Source organism: Xyrauchen texanus, chromosome 5 (genome assembly GCF_025860055.1).
Source record: "Xyrauchen texanus isolate HMW12.3.18 chromosome 5, RBS_HiC_50CHRs, whole genome shotgun sequence".
Lineage (NCBI taxonomy): Eukaryota > Metazoa > Chordata > Actinopteri > Cypriniformes > Catostomidae > Xyrauchen > Xyrauchen texanus.
In genome coordinates, this window is record NC_068280.1 from 51,762,976 (window position 1) to 51,787,573 (window position 24,598).

Consider the following 24,598-nt stretch of genomic DNA (forward strand, 5'->3'; position numbering starts at 1 on the left):
ACGTCATGACATTTTTGCTCCATTTGACAAGCGAAAGACTACGTTTGAAATGCATATATCGTCTAAAAGTGATTTTTGTCAACTTTGAGGGAGTACACCACTACGATGGCATTATGGTTAATTTATCTGCATGTCATTAATTCAACAAAACCAGGCAATCGATTGGCCGCACTTATATTTGCATGCCAAAGTAAACCATTTTGGTACTAATCTATGAACTGTTTGCAGTGTTGTGTATATACAGTGCTGTACCACTAATGAGATTATAGAGAACACCCATTTCAGGCACACCCAAAAAAAAACCTTTGAATCAGTTCGTTGGTCAAGATTGTTTAATTAAAAGGTAGGTTAATGGCTTTCTCGCTCCATATACTCGCTACCTAATGAATGAGATTCATTTGTGTTTTTTATTGAAATCCTGAAGCTTTAAGATATGGGCTACATTCAAATACATCAAATATACACAGCAAGTTATAGTTGCTTTAAGTCACTGGATGACATTCGAATGTCTCCTACAGTAAAGAGGACAACTTCTCCAAAGACAGAGCACAAGAGCGATTCAATAAACAAAGACAAGTACTTGATGTTGTCCGTTTACCACGGTATAAGGCTCTATTCTTAAAGTGCATAATACTTGGAGTTTGTGAAGTATTTCAGCAACAATAATGACTTTTCAAAGACTGTACAAACGTGCTTAATTGAATTACAGGGATGGTTCACTTCAATGAAAATTCTGTCATCGATTGCTCACCTTCATGTTGTTCAAAACCGGTTTGACGTTCTTCAGTCGAATACAAAAGATGTAGAATATTCCCCTATTTGCGTACTACATGCAGGGCATCATGTTCGGTTACGAGATGCACAATGCGAGTTTGTGCATAAACAAATGAGAATTGATAGCGGTGATGGATGGGAAGATATTCAGTGAATAATGACTGAATTTTCATTTGTGAGTGAACTATTCCTTTAACATTAGAGACGATACATGATAACGACGGTGAGTACATGTTAAGTGGCCCCAAATAATACACACTGAACACTTCAGACACAATATTCAGTTTCTTTGTGCTACACAAACGTTTCTTGTGTAAGTCAGCGGCGATCTCGCATTTTCAATCGCTATTCTCTCGGTTTATTAAAATACACAGTTGTGACGTCAAGCAAATAATGACATTTTTTATACGAGAGAAACTTTCTCAAGTCCCTGATTCCATCTGCGATGGAGCTTAAGAAATGAAACATGAGATTATGAGAATGATCAACGTCCTCGCTATGTAGTTAGAGGCTCTGATGCTCACCACCCCCCCGGTGGTGAGGATGACAAACTGCATGCTTTCCAGTTCTTCTCATGTTGGTCAAGCAGATCAAACGGCCCGGACTCGCTCACTGGTTTTCTGAAGGGACATAATCTGGGCGGCGCGTCTGAATGATTCTAGGGCGTGCACGTTTGCCGCCCTCTGTTTCTTCCTCGCCTCCTGAGCTGTCATCTTCGCACACGTGTACGATCACGCTGGGTGTGTCGGTGGTTCCGGTATGAAGTTCGTACTGCTCACCTAAAATAAATTGGAATGAGTATCTTTACAGTAATTAACCATAGTGAAAAAACAAACATAGGCCGATACCGATATTTTGCCAACTACCCTATTTTATCATAGATCACAGATTAACTTTTGAATTATGCTTTAAAAATGTACATAAAGCCTTTTTGATCATTTCCATTGAATATTGGAACACATTTAAGAGAGCCACAATGAAAAATAAATAAATAGAAGATAAACAGATAAAATAACTAAATATTAAAGCATGATGACTTATATGAAAAAGTAATTCAGTACTTCTAGAACATTTCTGCACTTGTCTTTTTGCAGTTCAAAACAACAACATAATTTTACGGTATGCACGATCATATACAGGATACAGTATATCCTCTATATGATAGAACAATACAAATTCATAGTATGCATATGTTGGGCCATTCCAACAAAATGTCAACCACATCATGGAAAAACAAGGGACCAAAACCCCCTTTTAAAGTCTGTATTATAAAGGTATAATGGATCCAGACCACTAGAGGGCGCCGCGTGCTCATGAAGCGCTGACTGTCAACAACATATATTATAAAACAAATCTTATTTGATGAGTTGTGTTTAAAGACAACTGTAAAATATGTTGTATGGCTAATAAAACATTACTTAGTGAAACATCTGTTTAATGTAAAATGGTTAGTAATACATGTAATTACTGTAAATTTGTCTTTTATTATATTGCGGTTTTATAAAAGCAATAACAATATTTTTAAGCAGTTCTTCATGCAAAAATAACAATTCTGTCATTGTTTACAAACCCTCATGAAGTTTCAAACATGTTCGTCACAAAGGAGAAATTTAGCAAAATGTTGGTACTGATATTTTCTAGAGATGCACCGATCGACCGGCCAGGTGCCGAATTAGCTGATTTTCCGCATGCTCGGCCCGGACCGGGGACCGGCCGGTCAGCCTCACGTCTTACCGATTCCAAGCCGGTCTGTTTTGTTGCCAGCGGCACAGGCAATAACGTCACACCCGCATGTAAACATGTCGTTGGCGTGGAAGATCTTCACTGTGTAAGTGAAGAATACATAAAGTTCGAAATGTAATAAAGTGAACCGTGGGGAACCACCACAATAACTTTCGGATCAACAAACCCAATTAGACATTTATAACACCATCACCCAGCTGAAAATGCCCATTTTAAAAAAGAAGCTAAAAAGTGAAAGCGGCTAAAGCTAGCCAGAGCTCAGAGCCAGCCACAAGTCAGCAGCCTCTCCTATCATCCCTTGGTATGAGCAGCGAAAGGACCAAAGCAATTACGAGGAAAATGATGCAATTCATGGCCCTGGATGACCAGCTGTTCTCCATAGTTGAGGACTGAGGCTTCAGAAATCTGATACATTTCCTCGATACAGAGTAGGGGGTACTTTCCGACGTCGTGTTGCCCAAGTTGTTTAATCTCGTGTCATGTCACACACGCAGCCTGTTATCTGTCAACATTTGGGTACACAAATCCGGGAGGGGGGAAGTGGGGTGCTGGATGGCATAGGCAGGCTAAATACATACAAACTGTGCCGTTGTGATTTAACGTAATTTTTCCCACCGGGTCCGATATTAAAATCAGTGCGACACACATTGCAAAAGGCGTGGGCATTGTCGATATGGCTTCGGGACATGAAATTCAATTCTTCCATCCAGCTGTTGTTAAATGTACATGTATATTTTGTTTTTTTTCACCAGAGCACCAGCTGAGTCTTCTCCTCCCATCTACCAGTGATGCTTGATTTAACATCCCGCGTCCACTGCCTGCGCAGATATCAACAGTGCAAATGGGTTGTAGTTGCCAGATTGTGGTCATAAATGATCTGTAATGTGTATGATGTGTCGATTGTGTGAGTAGGATGCGTTTCATTCAAGATCTGGCAACTGGACCACCTTGGGATAATATATTGATGTGATTATTCATGTAACGTGGTTTGGACCATACAAATTATGGGAGTTTTTTGGGGTGAAATATCAAAACGGGAGTGTTGACAGGTATGCAAGCCGTTCCCGAAGCAGTGCTCAGTTTTACAACTGATATCTGGACATCTAACGTAAGTTGAGCGTATTGGACACTTCAGTTTTTCAGATCTTTGGAATGGTTTTGTTAGACGAGTAATAAAGAGAAAAAGATCCATTTATAAAAATAATGGAAAATGACATCTGTTATATAAAGCAACTCATTTGCAGTTAACTGTTATTTCTACCTCTTTCCAGTCACAGAGCACTTTATTTTGAGAGTTGTTTAAGTGAGAAAAGATCCTGTAACTTAGTGCAGTTTGGGGGAAATTGTAATGTTTAATAATTTATTTTATTATGAAAATAAAATTTAGCATTTAAGAAAGGTAGACTTTTGTCTGCCGGTATTGGCAGGTCACACTTGCAAAAAATCGGAAATCGAAATCGGCCAAGAAAATTGCAATCAGTGCATCTCTACCATTTTCCATCTAGTGTTGGGTAGGTTAAAAACGTAATCCACTACAAATGACTAATTACCGCTCTAAAATTGTAATCAGATTACTTTATTACTTTGACCAAATGTAATCACATTACTATTTACTTTATTTTTAAGTTACTTTCTAAAATGCTTTCCACAGAAAAGTTTGTTTCCCACTCAACAAATTCAAAATAATATCTATATTTCCTTCAAACATGTGACAACATTAATTTAGAAATATGTGTAACCCAAGTAATGTACTTTAGGGTAATTAACATAATTGAAAGTCAGTAACTGTATTTTAATTATAGGAATGTAATGTATTGCAAAACGTTTTGATTAAAAAAGTAATTCGATTACAGTAACTAATTACTTTTTGCACGAGTTGATTGGACCACTTTCATGATGGCTTTTTTGTCCTTTGTAGAGCTTGACAGCCCCTGATAACCGTATACTTTTGTTATATGTAAAGGAGAAATGTGAGTATCCTGCTAAACATCTCCTTTTGTGTTCCACAGAAGATCAAGACAGTTTTATGGGTTTGGAACAACTTGAGGGTGATTCAATTATGACAGAAAATGTTTTATCCCTTTAAAAGTTTTTCCGTCTCAGACTAGCCCATGGAAATGAGTTAAGTTATACCTGGTCCCAGTTTGGACAAAGCACACAGCAGGTCATAGTTTATGCCTGGTTTGGCATCCAGAGACTGCTCCCATCCAACAGGGGGCGACGCTGGAGGAGAGATCAGGAACTGCTTCTCTGGTTTGGGAGGCTCAAGACGAGGGCTGCCGATATGTACGGACTGTACAGAGAAGAGGAGAAACAAACTAGATTTTAACATTTCCTGTAGATGGAGGTTTGTTTACATCACAAACCCTTCAGTAAGACTTGTGTGGTCCAGTCCTTATGAGTCATATATTTCTATGCTGCAGTATAAAAGATAAATGCTAATTGAGGTGTCTCACTGTAAGAAAACAGAAAGCATGACTCATTTTCATCATGTTTATCTCTGTGTAACGCATGACCTCATTCTGACTGCTCAACTGGACGTGATCTATAACAAAAGAACGGAATTGCAAAAATACGTTTTCAAACAGTTTTCTGAATACGCCTCCATCTGCCATTGTTCAAGAACACCGATAGCCCAACTCACACCATTGGTTGAGTCAATGTTGTTGTGTCAGGCTGGATGGGTTGCCCAAAACAGAGGAATTTTATAGTGCCACAGAGACAGTGTTTACAGTTTTCGAGAAAATTAATAGTGATAGACCGATATATCGGCCAATATTTGGCCATTTTGCGATTATCGGAATTAGCTGACAACAGTGACAACCCCCAACGCATGCCATTGGTTGAGTCAATGTTGTTGTGTCAGGCTGGATGGGTTGCCCAAAACAGATGAATTTTTATAGTGCCACAGAGACACAGTGTTTAATTTAATAGAGAAACCGATATATCGGCCAATATTTGGCGATTATCGCATCAGCCGACAACACTGACAACCCCCAACGCACGCCATTGGTTGAGTCAATGTTGTTGTTTCAGGCTGGACGGGTCGCTCAAAACAAACAGAGGAATTTTTAAAGCGCCACGAGAAAATCATTTGTGATAGACCGATATATCGGCCAATATTTGGCCATTTTGCGATTATCGGAATTAGCTGACAACAGTGACAACCCCCAACACGTGTCATTGGTTGAGTCAATGTTGTTGTTTCAGGCTGGACGGGTCGCTCAAAACAAACAGAGGAATTTTTAAAGCGCCACGAGAAAATCATTTGTGATAGACCGATATATCGGCCAATATTTGGCCATTTTGCGATTATCGGAATTAGCTGACAACAGTGACAACCCCCAACACGTGTCATTGGTTGAGTCAATGTTGTTGTTTCAGGCTGGACGGGTCGCTCAAAACAAACAGAGGAATTTTTAAAGCGCCACAAGAAAATCATTTGTGATAGACCGATATATCGGCTGATATTTGGCCATTTTCCGATTATCTGGATTGGCTGACAACAGTGTTTGCTCGGCCGATTAACAAGAGTGTTAACGTTTACTTAAAATTGTATTATGTATTATTATCTGCATTTATATCGGCCATCTTGCTCTCTAGATATCGGTATAAGCCATTGAAAAACCCATATCGGTTGAGCATTAAAATTAACTTACAAATGGCTTACACATAGTTGTCTCCGCATATTAAGCTCAAATATAAAGTATTTAAACACAAAGTGTTACATACTTCAGCTTTAATTTTGGACCGTATTTAGAGACCAAAATATCTCAGAGACATGGGGTGGGTTCTTCTGACTCACCAGTAATCAACCACCCAGAACCTCCATCATTTTTGCACATCAAGTAATACCACATACTCTTTAAAGTACCTTGCTAAATATCATGTTACATATGGAATAAACTTTCAGTACCATGGTACACATCAAAGTACCCCTGTATTACCTTCTGATTCCATCACTGTACTATAGTACTGCCACATGTACTGTTTTTGAGTTATTACCTGAGCGAAATACAGACGCATCTCCTTTCCATTGAAGTCACTCTTGTGGAGTTTGACTCGGGCGTCAGCTGCAGCCAGAGAATCTGTGAAGTTGATCCGAACCCGTCTGAAGCTTTTGAAGAACTGGAACGATGTGCCCGGATCAAACGCACGGAATAAAGCCTCAAATTGCTCCTAATGACACAAAGAGTAAAACGAACACATGATATCCAAGACAAATGTACTAGAAGGTTATGTCATTTCCCACATGAAAAATATAATAATGACATCATTATGTCATTTCCCCCTTGACATTGCATTACAAAGCAGTGTTAAAATCATGTATGGAAAGCAAACAAATAAAACTAGAGTTTTCAAACTTTTTGATGCCAAGGACCCCTCAACATTTGATTTTGAGAAAAGTAGTAAACATGATATTATAAAGACTTCTTGTTTGCTGAATTAAATAATTCGCTTTTACAAAGTACAAAGTCTTTGTACTACAGCCCAAAAATTATATTGAAAATATTTACTTATTATTAATCTTTCTTATGCTGGAGTAATGTTACACGTATAAACCCAAAGACAAAAAATGTCAAATGTAATATATAATAAAATAATATACAAAACAAAGATATTTTATATTAATTGTAAAAAGCGTTATATAAATAAAACGAGTAAAAATATAAAATAAATGAATATTTTTTCAAAGCAGCTTTATAGAGAATTATTTTTCTTATAAGAGTTTTTATTTTATTATATATATATATATATATATATATATATATATATATATATATATATATATATATGCTAATTATATTTTTATTTCTGTATTTATTTTTTTACAATGGCTTAATAATGTCAACATTTTTACCTTTTTTCTCTGAAGCTTTTTGCAACCCTTTGCGGACCCCAGTATGTTACATTAGTTGTCATGAATGATGCCCGGTGTATGCAATGCAAGTATTAAATACATAAAGTTATTAAAACATATATTTAGTTCAAGCTTTTGACCTCCAATCTTTCTCATACTATTCTAAAAATGTGTGAAGGTTACAAACAAACATTGTAAACGCCACTGATGACCTGGTTAGAGGCATTTCAGCTAACTAGTTCACCTGCTAATGTCCGTTTATGCATCACCAGCCAAAATAAGGATCTACCAAATGTTCAAGATCGTCTGGAGCCAGATATAACTGTTTATAAGACTTTTAAATGTGTCATTTCTGTGCCAAAAGCGTCACCAAACACATTGAAAAAGCAATGAATTTTCGATCCGTTTTATGCCCCATACCTCAAAACGGCTACAGCAGGTATACAGCAACATTAGTCAAAATACCCATCAGCCTTACCCGAAGCTCTGGTCCTCTGAATACTTCATGATCCACTGGTGAGGCCACTAGACAGCAGATGTTGCACTTTGTGGTCTTAAGATGCATAATTCACTTCAAGAATGAGACAATTTCGCAAAAACGTTAGGATGTTGCCCGAAGCCAATCCTTCATACAGATGTTCCTCTACACAATTTACCAACTTAAACCCGGAGCATTCAAAGAAAAGTGACGGAGTCCAATGAAATAATGAGAATATGTAGAATCCAGTCTGTATATCTCCAGAGAACATCTACTGCACCGCATGTGCCGGCAAAAGTTTCTAGTGCACATCGATACTCACAAGTTTATCTACAGCTGACACGGTTGAGCACCGCCTCTCTCTCTGTCTATCATGTCTTTACCTTTCTAACCCTCCCTTGACCCCTCCCTCTGCTCTCTCTCTCTCTCTCTCTAATCCCAATGAGGAACTGGAAACTGATGACATCACTCAGTTGCAGGCAGCATTCCAACATCCTCATGTGTAATCTTTCATTAGTGTTTCTCCAAGGTCTTTGTCCATTCTACCATTCCGTCATCTCTCACTTTTTCATCCAACCATTTCTATGAGACCAGGTTGGTAATTCCTGGAGAGAGCTATCCAATAGCATTCCCATTCATCTCAATGGCAGTTGCTAGGCTGGCACATGCACCCCTGGAAATACGCGACCTGCATACTGCCGTCATTGCTCTTGGGCACTCAGTTCGGATACAGGGTTTTTTTTAGCCAAAGGCCTGAATGGTTTGCATAAAATGGCATAATGACACTGATTGGCTAATGGCACCACAAGAACGTGCGCAGTGTCAAACCATTCACTAGCGATTATCCTGAGCTGTGGCATCAAAGACAACAAACCGGGAAAATTAGAAGTAAATTTCATGCTTTTAAGAGCCCTCCAAAAAAAACAGCATTGGCGAAACATCCACAATAATTAGGGATGTTCAGACACTGATACTGGTCTGCTCATGTACTCGTGCTCGTAAAAACGCTTGTTGTGCTGATATCGGCTGCTCATACCTTTTAATGCTCCTTGTCTCATACACTGAAAACACCATCATGAGCATTGCTCTGTTGCAGATGACAGCAGGAAGAGCACTAATCCACTTTGTAGTGTGCAGCACATACAGACTACATATTTATTTAATTCAATAACAGCCTTTTGCGGTTTTACAATCACATCGGGTCACGCTTTTCCAGAAGTGAGAAAAAACGGGCCGTTGCGTTATGCGGTACGGGCCACAAAACGGTGCCAATATGAAAAGGACAGCGACACAAGTCTATACTGAAATCAGTTTATACTTCTGATTTCGAATCACTGCTCCCAGTGGCCAAAGCTGGAAGTGTTGAGGTGAAATGTGAAATGAGTGGCGCCAAAAGCAAGCTTTATTTTTAGTTGTAAATGATGTAATGCAGTCAATAGGAATGCATTATCTTAAACTTCCTGGTTGCCATGTGACTTGAACATATGTCTCCGAGACGGCAAAGCAGCGCCACGTAAAAAGATAATCACGATCAAATTGATGCGAAAATGTCTGATGGCACTTGTTGGTTTTCTGTGTGAAATCTAAGATGGTCACACCAAACAGCAAAAGTCATTTTGGAAAGTGTAGAAATTTGTATTCCCTGACAATAGTAGAAAAGTCACCTCAGTTGTTTTAAATAAAAGTATTTCAGTATTTTATACGAGTAATTTAATTTAGTTTCTAGATAAGTCTTGTATTATGTTCATTATAGCTACAGCTGTTAGCAAACATAGTCATGTCTTGACACTCATGATGCCAAATTGTCCTCTGTGTGTGTGTGTGTGTGTGTGTGTGATGTTATAGGTTGCATTGCTCAGACAGTATCGAGTACAGTTTATTTACAGAATGCATCCATCAGCTGTTCGTGTGCATGCACTGTGTGTTTATTACAGCATATCTCCGCCTCCGTGAGAGAATGGAAAAATGGAAATATGAAACCGAAATAAGGTGATGGAAAAAATGCAAAGGGAAGCAGGAACTAGATGGGTGTTATGCAAAGACAAGTGGAGGTGAGACAGCTCTGGTTTGCTGACAAGTTTCAGTGATACATAACAAAGGGGCACACATAAGCCTCTAGAAGATATTTATATCCACAAAAGAGCATGTTGAGGTAACATGAGTGATTATACACATTATCTACAGACGCCGCAAAAGGTATTCAGACACTTAAGTCACACTTAAAAAGGTAAAACATTTTAAGGTGTCAACTGGAGTCAAGAAGACTTCATCACATTAGCTAGCAACACGTTCCACTAGCTAGTGGTCGACCGATATTTTTATTTTTTTTAAATGGAAGATGCCGATATAATGCTGTTATATCACACAATTTAATATAAGTGCATTTAATACAAGCTTTCAGTTTACACGGCCCGGATCTCCTCGAGGGACACAGTTTTGAACCAGGCTGATATAAACGTCCTTTAAAAGTTTTAGGAGGCCTCTACAGGAAGAAAACTCCAGATTTGTGCAAGTTCTGTGAGGTTTTTCAGAAAATGAAAAATGTTCAGATGGTGGACTCCAAGCGCAACGACCGTGTGCTAAGTTTATCCAATTGTCGTAAGAGCGCTAATTCCAAGTGCAATATTCGTTCCAGCACAATGCTCGAGTGTTTGCACTATCTGTGGGTGTATTGTATATACTGTAAATGAAGTGGCAAAAAGCGCAAGGAGCTATCGACAATCGGCATACCCGATAGTTGCAAAAAGCAACTATTGGCATCAATTAATCAGTCAAACCGATATATCGGTCTACCTCCAACATAAATATAAATATAAATATATATATATATATATATATATATATATATATATATATATATATATATTAATTATATATTTATATTAATATATATATATTATATTTCACATGTTTCTATGTTATACTGGGAAACAATGATGAGGGTTTCATGAATTTTAAAGGCTTTAATTGGCAAAAACATTCAATATATGCAAAGAGTCAATATTTACAGTGTTGACCCTTCTTCTTCATAACCTCTGCAATTCACTCTCAGGCATGCTGGCTATCAGCTTCTGGGCCAAATCCTGACTGATGACGATCCAGTCTTGCCTTATTAGTGCTCGGAGTTGATCACGATTTGTGAGCTTCTGCTTCAGCCACTTCATTATCACTCTTGCCTTGTGACATGGTGCTCCATCATGCGGATCATCACCAAATTGCTCCTGGATTGTTGGGAGAAGTTACTCTTGCAGGATGTTTTGATCCATTCTTTATTCATGGCAGTGTTTTTGTGCAGGATTGTGAGAGAGCCCACTCCCTGTGATGAAGAGCAACCCCACACATGGATGGTCTCAGGATGCTTCACTGTTGGCATGACACAGGACTCATGGTAGCATTCACCCTTTCTTCTCCGGACTATCGATTTTCCAGATGTCCCAAACAGTCGGAAGGGGGCTTCATCAGAGAAAATAACTTTGCACCAGTCTTCTGCTGTCCAATACTTGTACTTCTGGCAGAATTTCAGTCTGTCCTTGATGTTTGTCTTGAAGAGAAGTGGCTTCTCTGCTGCCCTTCTTGACACCAGGCCATTGTCCAAAAGTCTTCGCCTCACCGTGCGTGCAGATGCCCTCACACCAACCGGCTGCCAATACTGAGCTCTGCACCGGTGGTGACATGATCCCGTAGCTGACTTCTCAGGAGGAGACAGTCCTGGCACCTGCTGGACACTCTGGGATGTCCTGAAGCCTTCTTCACTGAAGTTGAATGGTTAAATGGTTCTTTCAGGTGCAATATTCTTTGCAGCAATTTCCTTGCATGTGAGGCCATCTTAATGCAAAGCGATGATGGCTGCACGTCTTTCTTTAGAGGTAACGTCGCTAACAAGAACACAATGATTGAAGCACTTCTTCCCTCCTTAAATAGCAATCAGTCTGCACTTATAATCCAATCAGAATGATTGAGTGATTTCACCTGACTAGTACTCGTTCACACTTTCCCAGGTGCTGCTGATATGATTAGTGAAATGATGTTAGCTGGTCATTTTGTGCCAAAGCCAAAAAAAAACTGTGAAATTTGGGTTTGTGTGATAAAGTTCATTTTTTGGCCAATGAAGCTTTTTGCAATTATTTAAAACGCATCTGATCACTCTGCACACTAATCTAGAAACAATGTTAATCAACACCACAACAACTGAAGCAGAAAACTTTGCGAAACACAACATGTATGTCACAGCCAATACTTTTGGCCACAGCTGTATAGACTGTAAAACAGCATAATTTGATAAATACTTGCATATAGAGCGTAGTACGTTTTTCAAGTCTCTTTCATTTTAAAATAAGAGTTCCCTGAGTATTTGACTTGTTTTAAGTAGAAAGTCCCCTATAATGCACCAAGTCTTAATTTTCACAATAAACTGCTTTTGGGATTTTATTCATTTCCATTTATATCTTTCAATAAATTGATTTAAAAATCTGTCGATTAATCAGTTATCAGCTTTTCCCACCACCTTAGTTTTCGGTATCAGCAAAATCCACTATCTGTATAGTGCCTTTCCAAAGCTCAAAGATGCAGTACAGAAACAGAGAAACACAACAAATTACATTACAATCCAATGAATAATGGCAGAGAAGAAAAGCATATTTCAAGCAGGTGAGACATGGCGAATGATGAGAGCCAACAGTCCAAGAGAGGCCAATAAAGAACATATACAACACATACACTGCGGCCCAGAGCATACAGTGCATTTACACTACCCAATTCTTATGAATGGGCTGTCTACATTTATATCGAAGTTGCTTGACATGACATGGAATATATAATAGGATGCAGATGGTGCAATAACTGGAGAAGAACCTCACAATTAAAATGCACTTGACCCAGTACATTAGCACATGCATTTTCGCAAACCCACTTGCACCTAGACTTAGCGCATACTTGCACGAAAATGACAAAACTTCATGGCCATGCCCACTCACTCAAGTGATAGAAGTTTTACTGATATATTATTAGCCAATAAAAGACACACGATGAAACACGCAAGCACATTAAACCTCAAGAGCGTTGGCTAAGGGCGATTATTGACGCTGACTATCACGCCTGGAGTCGCGAGTTTGAATCCAGGACATGCTTAGTGACTCCAGCCAGGTCTCCTAAGCAACCAAATTGACCCGGTTGCTAGGGAGGGTAGAGTCACATGGGGTAACCTCCTCGTGGTGGTGATTAGTGGTTCTCGCTCTCAATGGGGCGTGTGGTGAGTTGTGTGTGGATCGTGGAGAGTAGCATGAGCCTCCACATGCTGCGAGACTCCGCGGTGTTGACGGTCTCAGATGCGGAGGCAACTGAGACTTGTCCTCCAACACCCGGATTGAGGGGAGTAACCGCGCCACCATGAGGACCTAGTAAGTAGTGGGAATTGGGCATTCCAAAATTGGGGAGAAAAGGAGATAAAATAAAAAGAGATCTGGCACGGCTCTGATATGCAGGACAAATGAGACGTTGTTACGCAGCGATCATCACAATTCTGAATATCGGCGATATATCGGTAAACTAATGACCGAAAACCACAAAGTGTCACAATACTGCACGCCTTTATGATTTTCAAACTTTTTTGCTTCAAGTCAAATTTTGCAATGTTATGATAAACTCGGAGCTAGTTGGTTTGTTTCATGGCTAACAAATCTTTAATGAAGGATTTTATGAAATCCCTATGGAAATGGTTTTTAGGGGAAAAATACTTTTAAAACCAATACGGCTAAAAAAAAGTGATAAAGCACCATTGCGCTCCATTGCTTTTATTATTTTGAACTGTTTTGTATTAATGGGCATTCCCGATGTAACATCCTATTGCAACCTAATTTTCAATAACTTACAGCAGTAGGTATAGGGAATAGGGTAAACCAACATCTGTGCATTAACTTCAAAGGCTCACATCAAACATATTGTCACCTAGCAAAAACAAAAGAATGAAAGAAAGAGACTAAAAGATGCTGAGCGTTCATGCAAACGAGACTGAGACAATCCCAGGGCCACAGCCGAGTCACACGTGCAGTCAGCCAAAGTGCAAAACAGCTTAAACATTTGCTCATGCTCTCTCACCATGGGTAAGAATGGTCCTTTTATGCTAATTTGTGCTTTGTTTTGCTGGCTCATTTAATAATGATTACAATGAGGATTTGGAAATGGTATCGTTCAGTGTTGGGGGTCAAACATAACCCAGGCAGAAAGTTCCAGTGGAAACACGAAACAGGTGAAAGTTTCCATTTGAAGCCAAGCTGCTAGTATAAAGCGACTTTAAAAGGAGTTAATTCATCCAAAATGGATCATATTTTCCCACGTTGGGTCATTCTAAACCCAAATGAGTTTCTTCAGGGTAAAACAAATGGAGACACTATAAAAGTAAATGGCATTCAAGCTCCCAAAAATATATAAAGCAGAATAAAAGTAGTCCATATGACTTGTGCACTTTATTCAAATTGTAGGTAAACACCAACTCTGAGGTAGAAAACATGGTCCCACATTATATATGCTGTCTTTATCTACCATGTACTAACGTTAAAATACATACAATGTTTTTATTGTGTAACTACATGTTGTTTTGCAAAAGACTTACAAAATTTCACATTTGCTACTGCTGAGGTTGAGGTACAGGTATGCCCCACCGAGAGCGAGAACCACATTATAGCGACCACGAGGAGGTTACCCCATGTGACTCTACCCTAGCAACCGGGCCAATTTGGTTGCTCAGGAGACCTGGATTCGAAATCGTGACTCCAGGTGTGGTAGTCAGCGTCTTAACTTGCTGAGCTACCCAGGCCCCCAATATAATGCTTTATTAACATTTTCCAAACAAAGTCTTCCACGGTGTATAGATAATAACTTTTTGTCGAAAGCATCCCTAGATGATACACAAAAAATTTGGTGTGGACCAGATTTACGGCCTTGGAAGAGTTTCAAAAAGTAGGTTTTCCATGAAATTCAAAATGCCAGACAGGATGACCGACCATGGAAAACTGGGAACCATCGCACTCAGCATGACCCCAGAAATCTAAGGAAATAGTTTTAGGACGACAGGCCAAACTAGACAAACGTTATCAGCATTTTTCAACATTTTGTTAAGACTTTTGACAACAAGGTGGCCACAAACTTTATAGGTACCCTCAGGGCATGGTGCTGATGATGCATACCGGGTTTCGTAATGATGCACCAGTGCGCTTATAAAATACAGCATTTCATGACTAAATTCAAAATGGCTGATGCCCAATATGGCCAGCATATGGCAATTGGGTCGACTCATTAAGCCCTGAGAAATCTAAAGAGCCAGTGGAGTGGTGGTGGTGTAGTGGTCTAAATCACATAACTGGTAAACTGGTTATAAGAAGGTTGCTGGTTCGATCCCACAGCCACCACCATTGTGTCCTTGAGCAAGGCACTTAACTCCAGGTTGCTCTGGGGGGATTGTCCCTGTAATAAGTGCACTGTAAGTCGCTTTGTATAAAAGCATCTGCCAAATGCATAAAAATGTAAAGAGACCAGTCTCAAAAATTTAGGCCAATCTATTCCGAAGTTATACATTTTTCATATCTCCTGTCCACTAGGTGGCACTATGACAAAACTTTGCAGGTACCCTCAAGTCATGATGGCTATGACATATACCAAGTTTTGTTTCAATACGCCAAAGAGAAAACTCTAAAATGGCGGAAAATCTAGACGGGTCTAAATTAAAAACAATAGAATTCATTCAACGTGGCATGAGCCGAGGAATAAGAGGGATTTTTGGGTTTTTTTATTCTAGGCCTTCAAAAGTTATAAACATAAGTGGAAATTTGAACAGATGGTGGCGCTGGAGGCTCTAAGCTAAAGACCCCAAATTTGGGACAGTAATAGCTCAAAGTGTCCCCTTTTAGTGTGCCAAATTTCACAACTTTGTACCATACGGTTCTATGGGTTGCCATAGACTCCCAGTCAGAGAAAGAATATTAATAATAGAAGAAAACTAAGAGATACAATAGGGGCTTCCGCACCTTCTGTGTTTGTCCCCTAATATAAAGATTTTCATGGTCTGCATGGCTTAGTATTGTGGACTATGCATATTAAACTGGCATAGGAGAATTTTAACATCTTTACCTCACCTTTAAATCAAATTGTAATTTTGTGCAATTCAGTTCTTTGTATTAAGGAAAATTGCTGTTTTTATTTTTAATTTAGTAAGCCTGACATCTGGCATTGCAAGCAGACACATTTTCCATTGCTCTTATGGGATGGTATCATATTCTACACTTAACCCAACGTCCCACTGAAAATAGACCTTTTTGGTATCTGTAAAATTATGTAACAACCCTAATTTTAAATAACACTGAGATGAAAGTCACGTAGGAAAAACAAAAGTCTCACAAGTGATAAATATGAGCTAGGCCAGCAATTGATCTTTAACCTTACCGTCAGTGGAAAAACCTGAAGCATAAAGAGTTTCTTTTTTCCATCAATGCATTTGAGGTCAAGGATTTTTGTAGGAGTTTAGTCCCTGACTGTATGTCCCGTTGTAGCAGTAAAGCAGGTGTAGAGCTATAATAAGCTGCTGCTGTGTGGAGGCACCAAAGACCCTCACCAGGGACAGACTCTGATGTAGGAGAAGTTTGACCCCGGATGGCAGGAAAAATCTTGGCAATGAGTTATATTATTAGAATGGTAAATGAGCAAGGGAAGTTGGAAAGTTGACCAGGTTGATTATAATTACAGCCCTATGTGGAGAACTAAATGAGCCTTTGATTAGTGGTGTTTGCTAAGGCAAGAATCACTATTACTATTGCTAATTAGTGATTTCACCAAACGCACGAAGCAATGAACTTTGGCATTCTGCACTGTTTGTGCTTCATATCTTGTGGCTTGTGTGCTTTTACTTTTGTAAGGTAATTGGACAATTTTTGTCTGGTGGACCATAAAACAGGCTGAGAAAATTCCATAGACACTGAAGAACGTCAAAGAGTGCATTTACGTGTCTGATTTCAATGGCCTGGTGTCATTCACGTAAATGCGTTGGCCTAACCAAAATAGTATCAGTCCCGTTTTCGCGAAATCGACTTTGATAATGCAATTGAAGATCGGTTCCATTTAGCACAGGTTTTCACAACCTTTTGCCCACTGCGACCCACTTTTTTTCTTTAAATGTTTGTGTTTGGCGGAATAAATAAATTGGTACTTAATTAATCTAGTTATGTTTATATGCTTTTAATATAAAAGCCTAATATCAATAGCCCAATATATGTAGCTTTCGTGATATCCAGAGATTGGATTGAATTCAGACTAGCATGGTAATGCATGGATCTAGCGCATGCTACATAAAGAGACCTTGTCCAGAAATAACGATTCGAAAGTTATTAATGTCAGAGAAACGAAGCCTCTTACGGCGGTTTACGGAAACCTGAAGATATTAACACAATTCAACAATACAGGTCACTGTTGCCCAAAACATTGCAAATGTACAGTTCTATCCTAAATTGGTAATTTGTCCTCATAACTGAAAAGATCTCGCAACCCAGCAGACAATGACCCAGTGGTTGAGAAACCCTGGTCTAGCAAGCATACACGGCAATCGGTCCGCAATAGGCATTGGCGTTGTTCTCATTCTTCGAGAAACTGAGGTGCAGCGCGACTTGGATTTATCCTGGAATTCGAAAGCAACACAAAGCAGAAGAGCAACAACAACACATCATTCAGAAGTGGTTGTCTCTATTCCCTATTCCCTTTGAAGACTTCCACATCCACTGTGAGAGCTTTGAGGGTTGAAATGTATGGGGCTCAAAAATAAAGTTTATTTGGTACTCACCTGTAATTCATTTGCATTGGAAATTCAGTTTGAGGCGATCTTACAGCATGGCTACTATGATTGTTCTCCCTTCTAAGTGCCCTTCGGAGGCTCATTTATCTCATTTGTAACACAAGGTTACATGGAAAATGCTAGAAATGTACCTTTTTGGATGGATCAGCAGTCTGTAAACCATTCACACCTGTGAGACATTAAAGTGCCTCTAATTACTATTCTTTTGTCTCCATTAGTAACACTCATTTCATTCTTACAGTAGCAATAAATGACTTTAATTCATAAAACAAATAGAAAAAACCTTTTCAAGATCTTATGTGGACTATTTTCACACACGTTATGATAAAATACAATAACAATGGGTAACAGATGCATACTATGGCCAAGATTAGCATGCTAACACTAGCGCCATGAATACTTGGATGTAAACATTACAAATAATAAATGTACGAGGCTGTAAAGTTTCTCATGTGTGTCTAGCTGTAGCTGACTTCTTTGATGCTCTACTATGATGCAAAAGATCAACTGGAAAACACCCTACATCACTTTCTCAGCTGACGTCTTGTCTTCAGCAATTCCATTACACATAGTGTCATGTATACTTGCACAGAAAGAAGACAATGCAAACTATGGAGGTGGGTTCTTTTGATTTGGGCCAGTAACTAACTATATAGCAACCACCCAGAACACACTAGAAATCAATTAGCAATGCCCTGTTAACCACTAAAAACATCTTAGCAACCAAATAGCGAATTTCTTAAGGTAAATCATGATTTTAACAACTGAATTAACACAGACTCATTTAGAGTAGTTTAGATGGCCTGACCCATGTGCGCGCCTTCACAAAAAACGTACTGTGGTGGTACCTTAACAGGTACTAAATAGATGCTTTTCTGCAGTGTGAGCTAGGGCTATCAACTGGCCAGCCGTGGCCAATAGCCTCAGCCCTCAAGCCACAAGACCAAAAATGATCTGCGTTCCCACCATCGGGCCAATAACTCTGAAGCATTGCCCAAAAACCCACCCTTAAAACGCCGCTTCGGTGCCAATGTCGCACACCTCGCCCATTTCACAAGCAAGAGGGAAGCTCAAGCTGAAGTATCATGTTATCTATAATATCAAGAAAATTATATTGTATGCAAACAGTAAGATTTAAGTTAGCATTTACAACACGGCAAACTGTTCATGGAAAGTAATTTCTTTGGGCACCGCTTTGTGGATTAAGCATTTTAATGGATTTGTACTGTGCCCACTTTTTTAAATAAATTTTTCTCCCGAACCGGTACCGTTGTGCACTGGATACACAACCTGGGAATTTTTGCAAAACTCAGCTTTTGACATTGAACCCGCCTCCATCTCCAGTTCGCATTGTTTGGCCCAAGGGTAATTGGCAGGCCGTTGGCCCAGAGAAAGCCCAGAGCAGGCACGATGAAGACCCGGAAGTGACAGAGGGAATGCAACTGGCCCAGGCACACACTAGCAAGCCCTTATTTGGCCCAATAGAGGAAACACAGCTAATGATTGCCATATTCATATACCATGGTATTTAAGTGGTATTACAAGATACTTCAGAGAATACCATGTGGTACTACAATGATAAATATCCAAAAACCATGATAGTACATTTGTACTTAACCAAAAAGTCATGCTATTGCCATTGTACCATGAAGAAAATGATGGTATTACCATGGTACTATGCCCATGGTCTAATCAATGTAAACGCCCAAAAATACACGTTATTACCATGTCCAAAACATAATATTACCATGTCTATCTCTCATAATAAAATGCCATGCTATCTGCATAATACTACAAGTACTTCAAAGAATACCATGGTACATGATACAGATCCAAAATCATGGTACTAGGTCCAAAACCCATGAAATTAACAAGGGATCCACTGATATGATCTTTTTGGCCGAAACAGATTTTAACAAAGAACTATAGGCCGATTACAATACCGATATTTACAAAGATGTACAAAAAGCTTTTTCACGCTTGTAACAATAAATAATTTCCACTGAACATTGGATCTGATGAACACATGACATGCCAAAATGTTAAAGAGAGCCATAACAAAGATATAAAAATCTAAAAAAATGACTATGATCCCAGGTGATCTCATCGCTGCTTTTTGCAGCGATGAGATCGGTTGTCTTCATGTCATCATCGGTCCGTGACCTTCAGCTCTCACTGGATCGCTTAGCAGTCAAGTGTGAAGCGGCTGGGATGAGGATTAGCACCTCTAAATCTGAGGCCATGGTTCTCAGCAGGAAACCGATGGAGTGCGTACTCCAGGTAGGGAAGGAGGTATTGCCCCAAGTGAAGGAGTTCAAGTACCTCGGGGTCTTGTTCACGAGTGAGGGGACAGTGGAGCGGGAGGTTGGCCGGAGAATCGGGGCAGCGGGGGCGGTATTGCACTCGCTCTATCGCACCGTTGTCATGAAAAGAGAGCTGAGCTGGAAGGCAAAGTTCTCGATCTACCGGTCAATTTTTGTTCCTACCCTCACCTATGGTCATGAAGGCTGGGTCATGACTAAAAGAACTAGGTCACGAGTACAAGCGGCCATTTGGGCTTCCTCAGAAGGGTGGCGGGCTTCTCCCTTAGAGATAGGGTGAGGAGCTCAGTCATCCGTGAGGAGCTCAGAGTAGAGCCGCTGCTCCTTTGCGTCGAAAGGAGTCAGTTGAGGTGGTTTGGGCATCTGGTAAGGATGCCCCCGGGCGCCTCCCTAAGGAGGTGTTTCAGGCACGTCCAGCTGGGAGGAGGCCTCGGGGAAGACCCAGGATTAGGTGGAGAGATTACATCTCCACACTGGCCTGGGAACGCCTCGGGGTCCCCCAGTCAGAGCTGGTTAATGTGGCTCGGGATAGGGAAGTTTGGAGCCCCCTGCTGGAGCAGCTGCCCCCGCAACCCGACTTCGGATAAGCGTTTGAAGATGGATGGATGACTAAATATGATAACAATGATTGATATGAAACAATGTCAGCACTTCTGTTTTTATAGTTTTTAATTCAATCAATCATGCAGCATTAATGAATATCAATACCGATATCTGATGTTTATAGATTGTTTCCCTCATCATGTAGCCTATAGGTAAGGGCCGCTTTAGGAGTGCCAACAATTCTGCATTTTATACAAATGGTGTTACTAATTCATTACAAATAAACCATAATTTTTCATTTCACAGTTTTCATGCTTGTAACCGATATGCTGATGCATCCCTTACATTTACATAGTACCATGTTCAAAAACCATGGTGCACGTCTAAAAATCCTTGGTAGTAGCCATGGTACCACATCAAAAGGCATGATACTATGTCCAAAAACTATTGTATTTCATCAAGTAAATAAATAAGGTGTGATAAATGTTTATAAAGCATGGTATAAGCATCTCCATGTTAATGCCATAATATACCATGTCAAACAATTATGCATTGCCATGCTATCATATCTACATAATATGGTATTGTCAAGGTAAACGTCCAAAAGCCAATGGTATTAAAAAGCCATATCCATAAACCATGGTACATTTTGTTATTGCATGGTTCGCCATGTCGAAAAGAATGCTGGTACATCAAAGGTATACGAAAACTGACCAACATATACAACCCTGACAAATTATCAGACTATATGGTACCATGTTAACAAAATAAATAAATAAATAAAATAGTTTTATAATTGAAAATGTCCAAAAACCATTGTATTGCCATGCTATGTCCATACCAAATAACACCAAACTCTATGCTACTTGGATAGCATAAACGCTCTGTGCAGCCTACCTTTAACTGATGCTCATTAAACACCTCCTCGGGCACTTTACACGCGATAAGCGCGTTCGGCTGCTCGTTCAACTGGACTTCAGACGTCGCCGCCACTCCGCCGCTCTCGGACTGCTGCATGGCAACAAATGTAAGCGCTCGCGGCCAGTGTCTCTGAGCTCAGCTGCGGTGCCTTTGATCTCAATGTTTCGGCGCTCAGCTCATGGCGTCATGCGCTACTTTCTGCTTTCTGCAAATGCAGCGGCTCCACGCAGCATAAACGCTCAAAATAACACACTATTGTCCATACGATAATACTGCACACAAAACGTGCTGCATACTAGTGCTACTACAGCAGCCGTGATGTATTCCTCAAATGAGCATGACGTCTACACTTGCGACAGACTGCACTTGGGGCCAAAACAGCTGATATGACGTCATGGTTTCCGCTTACGCACGAAGACTGTGCATGGCGCATTGGTTGATGTTTGTGAAATTTCACATTGGACGTTCAAAATGTAACAAGAAGCACTTTAAGTCATTATCAACCGTAGCATTGGGTTTACTGAGATGTGTATGCATTGCATGCATTTTAAATGTGCTTATGACGAGAGATAATGGTTCAAAATTGGACTTTGGGTGCCCTCTTTTGGTGAGATTCGATGCATTGCAGAGACATGGACAAAATGTCTGAATTTACAATAGCCCCAATAACTATTTGGACACTCAGCTCACATTTAACATTTTATGGATTGCATTACAGAACAAAATATCAAACCACAGGACTAGCATGCTTTTAAAGCCAAACATTTCACAAAAAGAGGTTTGTTTGGGTTTTGTGAGCAATATACAGTATATACTTTTCAAAATGAAGATCAAAAAGTACTAGGGCATCGTTCAGTTGTCAATCATTAGCTGATTACAAACAACCCACAAACCCATACTTCAAGATATATCCGCCCATCCCTAGTAGTGACTGAAGCTAACAATCTGCTTAACATTTCCTTTTGTATTATCATGCAGTAACTGGTATCAACACACTGACCCTTTGCTTGATGTATGCATTTACATTTACATTTATGCATTTGGCAGACGCTTTTATCCAAAGTGACTTACAGTGCACTTATTACTGGGACAATCTCCCCGGAGCAACTTGGAGTTAAGTGTCTTGCTCTTGGACACAATGGTGGTGGCTGTGGGGATCGAACCAGCAACCTTCTGATTACCAGTTGTGTGTATTAGCCTACTATGCCACCACCACTCCACTCCGTATGCAGTCATGAAATCACACAGCCTCCCTTCGAAATCTTAATCTGTCAAATGTTGGACAGCATTTGTAATCAGTATATGAGTTTTCAGCTAATGCAGATCCCCAATCGCAAGCTACGAAGCATTAAATCTCTTATAATGATAAACAGGGTGAAAATCTGTGTGATTGCTTCAGAATTCGCCAGGTCATAAAGTCGTGCCGTGTACGATTGCACCTGTACGATTTTCAGATATACTGATTCATAATGTGTGTGGGGGCTCACGACCTCCCAAATCATACGGGTTTGAAACTTATTTGGATGAACTATCCCTTCAAGTTTGACTCGAGACATTTTTCCATCCCACTGTATATTTGGCAGGGATGGATTTCCGACCGGGCCAATGGGGCCAGTGCCCAGGGGCCCTTGACTACCAGGGAGCCCTTGAATGCCCGGGGGTGCCCTAGGCTTTAAGGCTGCGTGATATAGTTTGGTGACCCCCCCACTTGAAAACCCTTTTGGGCATGAACAAAACAATAATTGGCCCCAGGGCCTTTGCAAGTCATAATCTGTCCCTGATACTTGATAAAGATGCGAAGAAGAAAGTTATCAGCATTTCATAGTAATTCTTTTCATTATAGAGTAATGACTGCATTAGAATATGTCATTAGATGTATGCTAATCTAAAGGAACAAGGTACATTTGAGGCTTCATGTAGTGCCCCTATTAAAATTGGTGCCTGCACACAAAATATATCATAGGGCAATCAGGCAAATTGAAATACGTGCCATACTCTTTAAACCGATCATCTTGAGCTTGACCGGGCTCCCACTGGAGCAGATTTAAAAGGGCAGGAGAGTCATGTGGGGATCAGAATTAGAAATTTACCATAATCCTTTGTAGGAAAAGGGGAGAGGCCGAGAAAGCCCTAGTTACCTCTGTGCAGCAGAGACGCTGGACGTAAAGCAAAGAGATCTTTTGGTGTGCTGGTTATTCGGTGAACTTTTAACACTCATAGATCTGTTGCATTATGGCCCAGACCAAAAGTGATATGAGTGTCACAATAGAGATTTCTAACGGTGCTGTTATCCACTGTCCCGTTGGAGTGTGCATGGAGATGGAAGATCGGAGGACTGGAGAGGAAGAGGAGGAGGAATATGAGGTGGAACTAGCAGAAGAAGTGGATGAGGATATTCAGATTGGAGGTGAGGATGATGCTGTAGACGACGAGGTAACGGCTAACTTAATGTCTTCAACGGATGGTATTGTCCATAAAACAGAGCAAAAGAACAAAGTTGTAAGTGAAGAGATGGAGGACGAGAGAGCCCAAGACATAAAGCCTGATCAAGAGCCGCAATGGCCAAATGAATCTTCAAAAGAGGTACAAGTTAAAAAGTCAGAGGAAGAAGAGGAGGAAGAAATTGCAGAACCGACAGTCTCTGAGCTTCAGGTAGAAGTTGAATTGTCTACAACATTGGAATCACAATCTCCAGAATGTCCGAACAAAGATAAACCAAACGCTAGCACCAAGGAGCTTGTAGAAACTGATCACAAGTTGGAAACCGTGTATGTGGACAACAATAAAAAAGCTGGTTTTGAAGTGCAGACCATGAATGCAAGGAAGGAGATAGATGAAGAACAGGAGCTAATCCTCTCTCAGGTAGGAGAGGTCTCTTTTGGCCTCCATCTTGAGAAAAACAAAAATGCTAATTCTGCATCGAGTGATAATGAAACACAGCAACTAAAAAATGAAATGCCACTTGCAATAGTGGAGCATAAAGAAGTGAATGATGTCATGGAGAAGGGTTCGCAAGATCTAGATGCACCACCAAACCAAGAAGAACAAATACAAGTGGACGAAGAGCCACAGATTGTTTCCACCACTGAAGATGGTTCACAAGAAGCCTTTCAGAGTCTCGAGGA

The 24,598-nt window shown here is 40.0% G+C and overlaps 1 protein-coding gene across 2 annotated transcripts; it reads right to left on the minus strand.

The window, feature by feature from the left end:
- Positions 1-225: 225 nt before the first annotated feature.
- Positions 226-21,839, minus strand: rcan1b (regulator of calcineurin 1b). Of its 2 annotated transcripts, none has more exons than XM_052127509.1 (4): positions 7,857-8,165; positions 6,523-6,696; positions 4,651-4,810; positions 226-1,553 (listed from the first exon to the last, which is right to left on the minus strand). In XM_052127509.1, exons 1-4 carry the CDS (start codon positions 7,941-7,943, stop codon positions 1,384-1,386), a joined length of 591 nt encoding a protein of 196 aa, XP_051983469.1. In that variant the 5' UTR covers positions 7,944-8,165; the 3' UTR covers positions 226-1,383. The 2 variants fall into 2 exon arrangements, with proteins under 2 accessions (XP_051983469.1, XP_051983467.1); XM_052127507.1 differs by lacking the exon at positions 7,857-8,165 and adding an exon at positions 21,450-21,839 and having other exon boundaries at positions 303-1,553.
- Between the last annotated feature and the right edge of the window lie 2,759 nt (positions 21,840-24,598).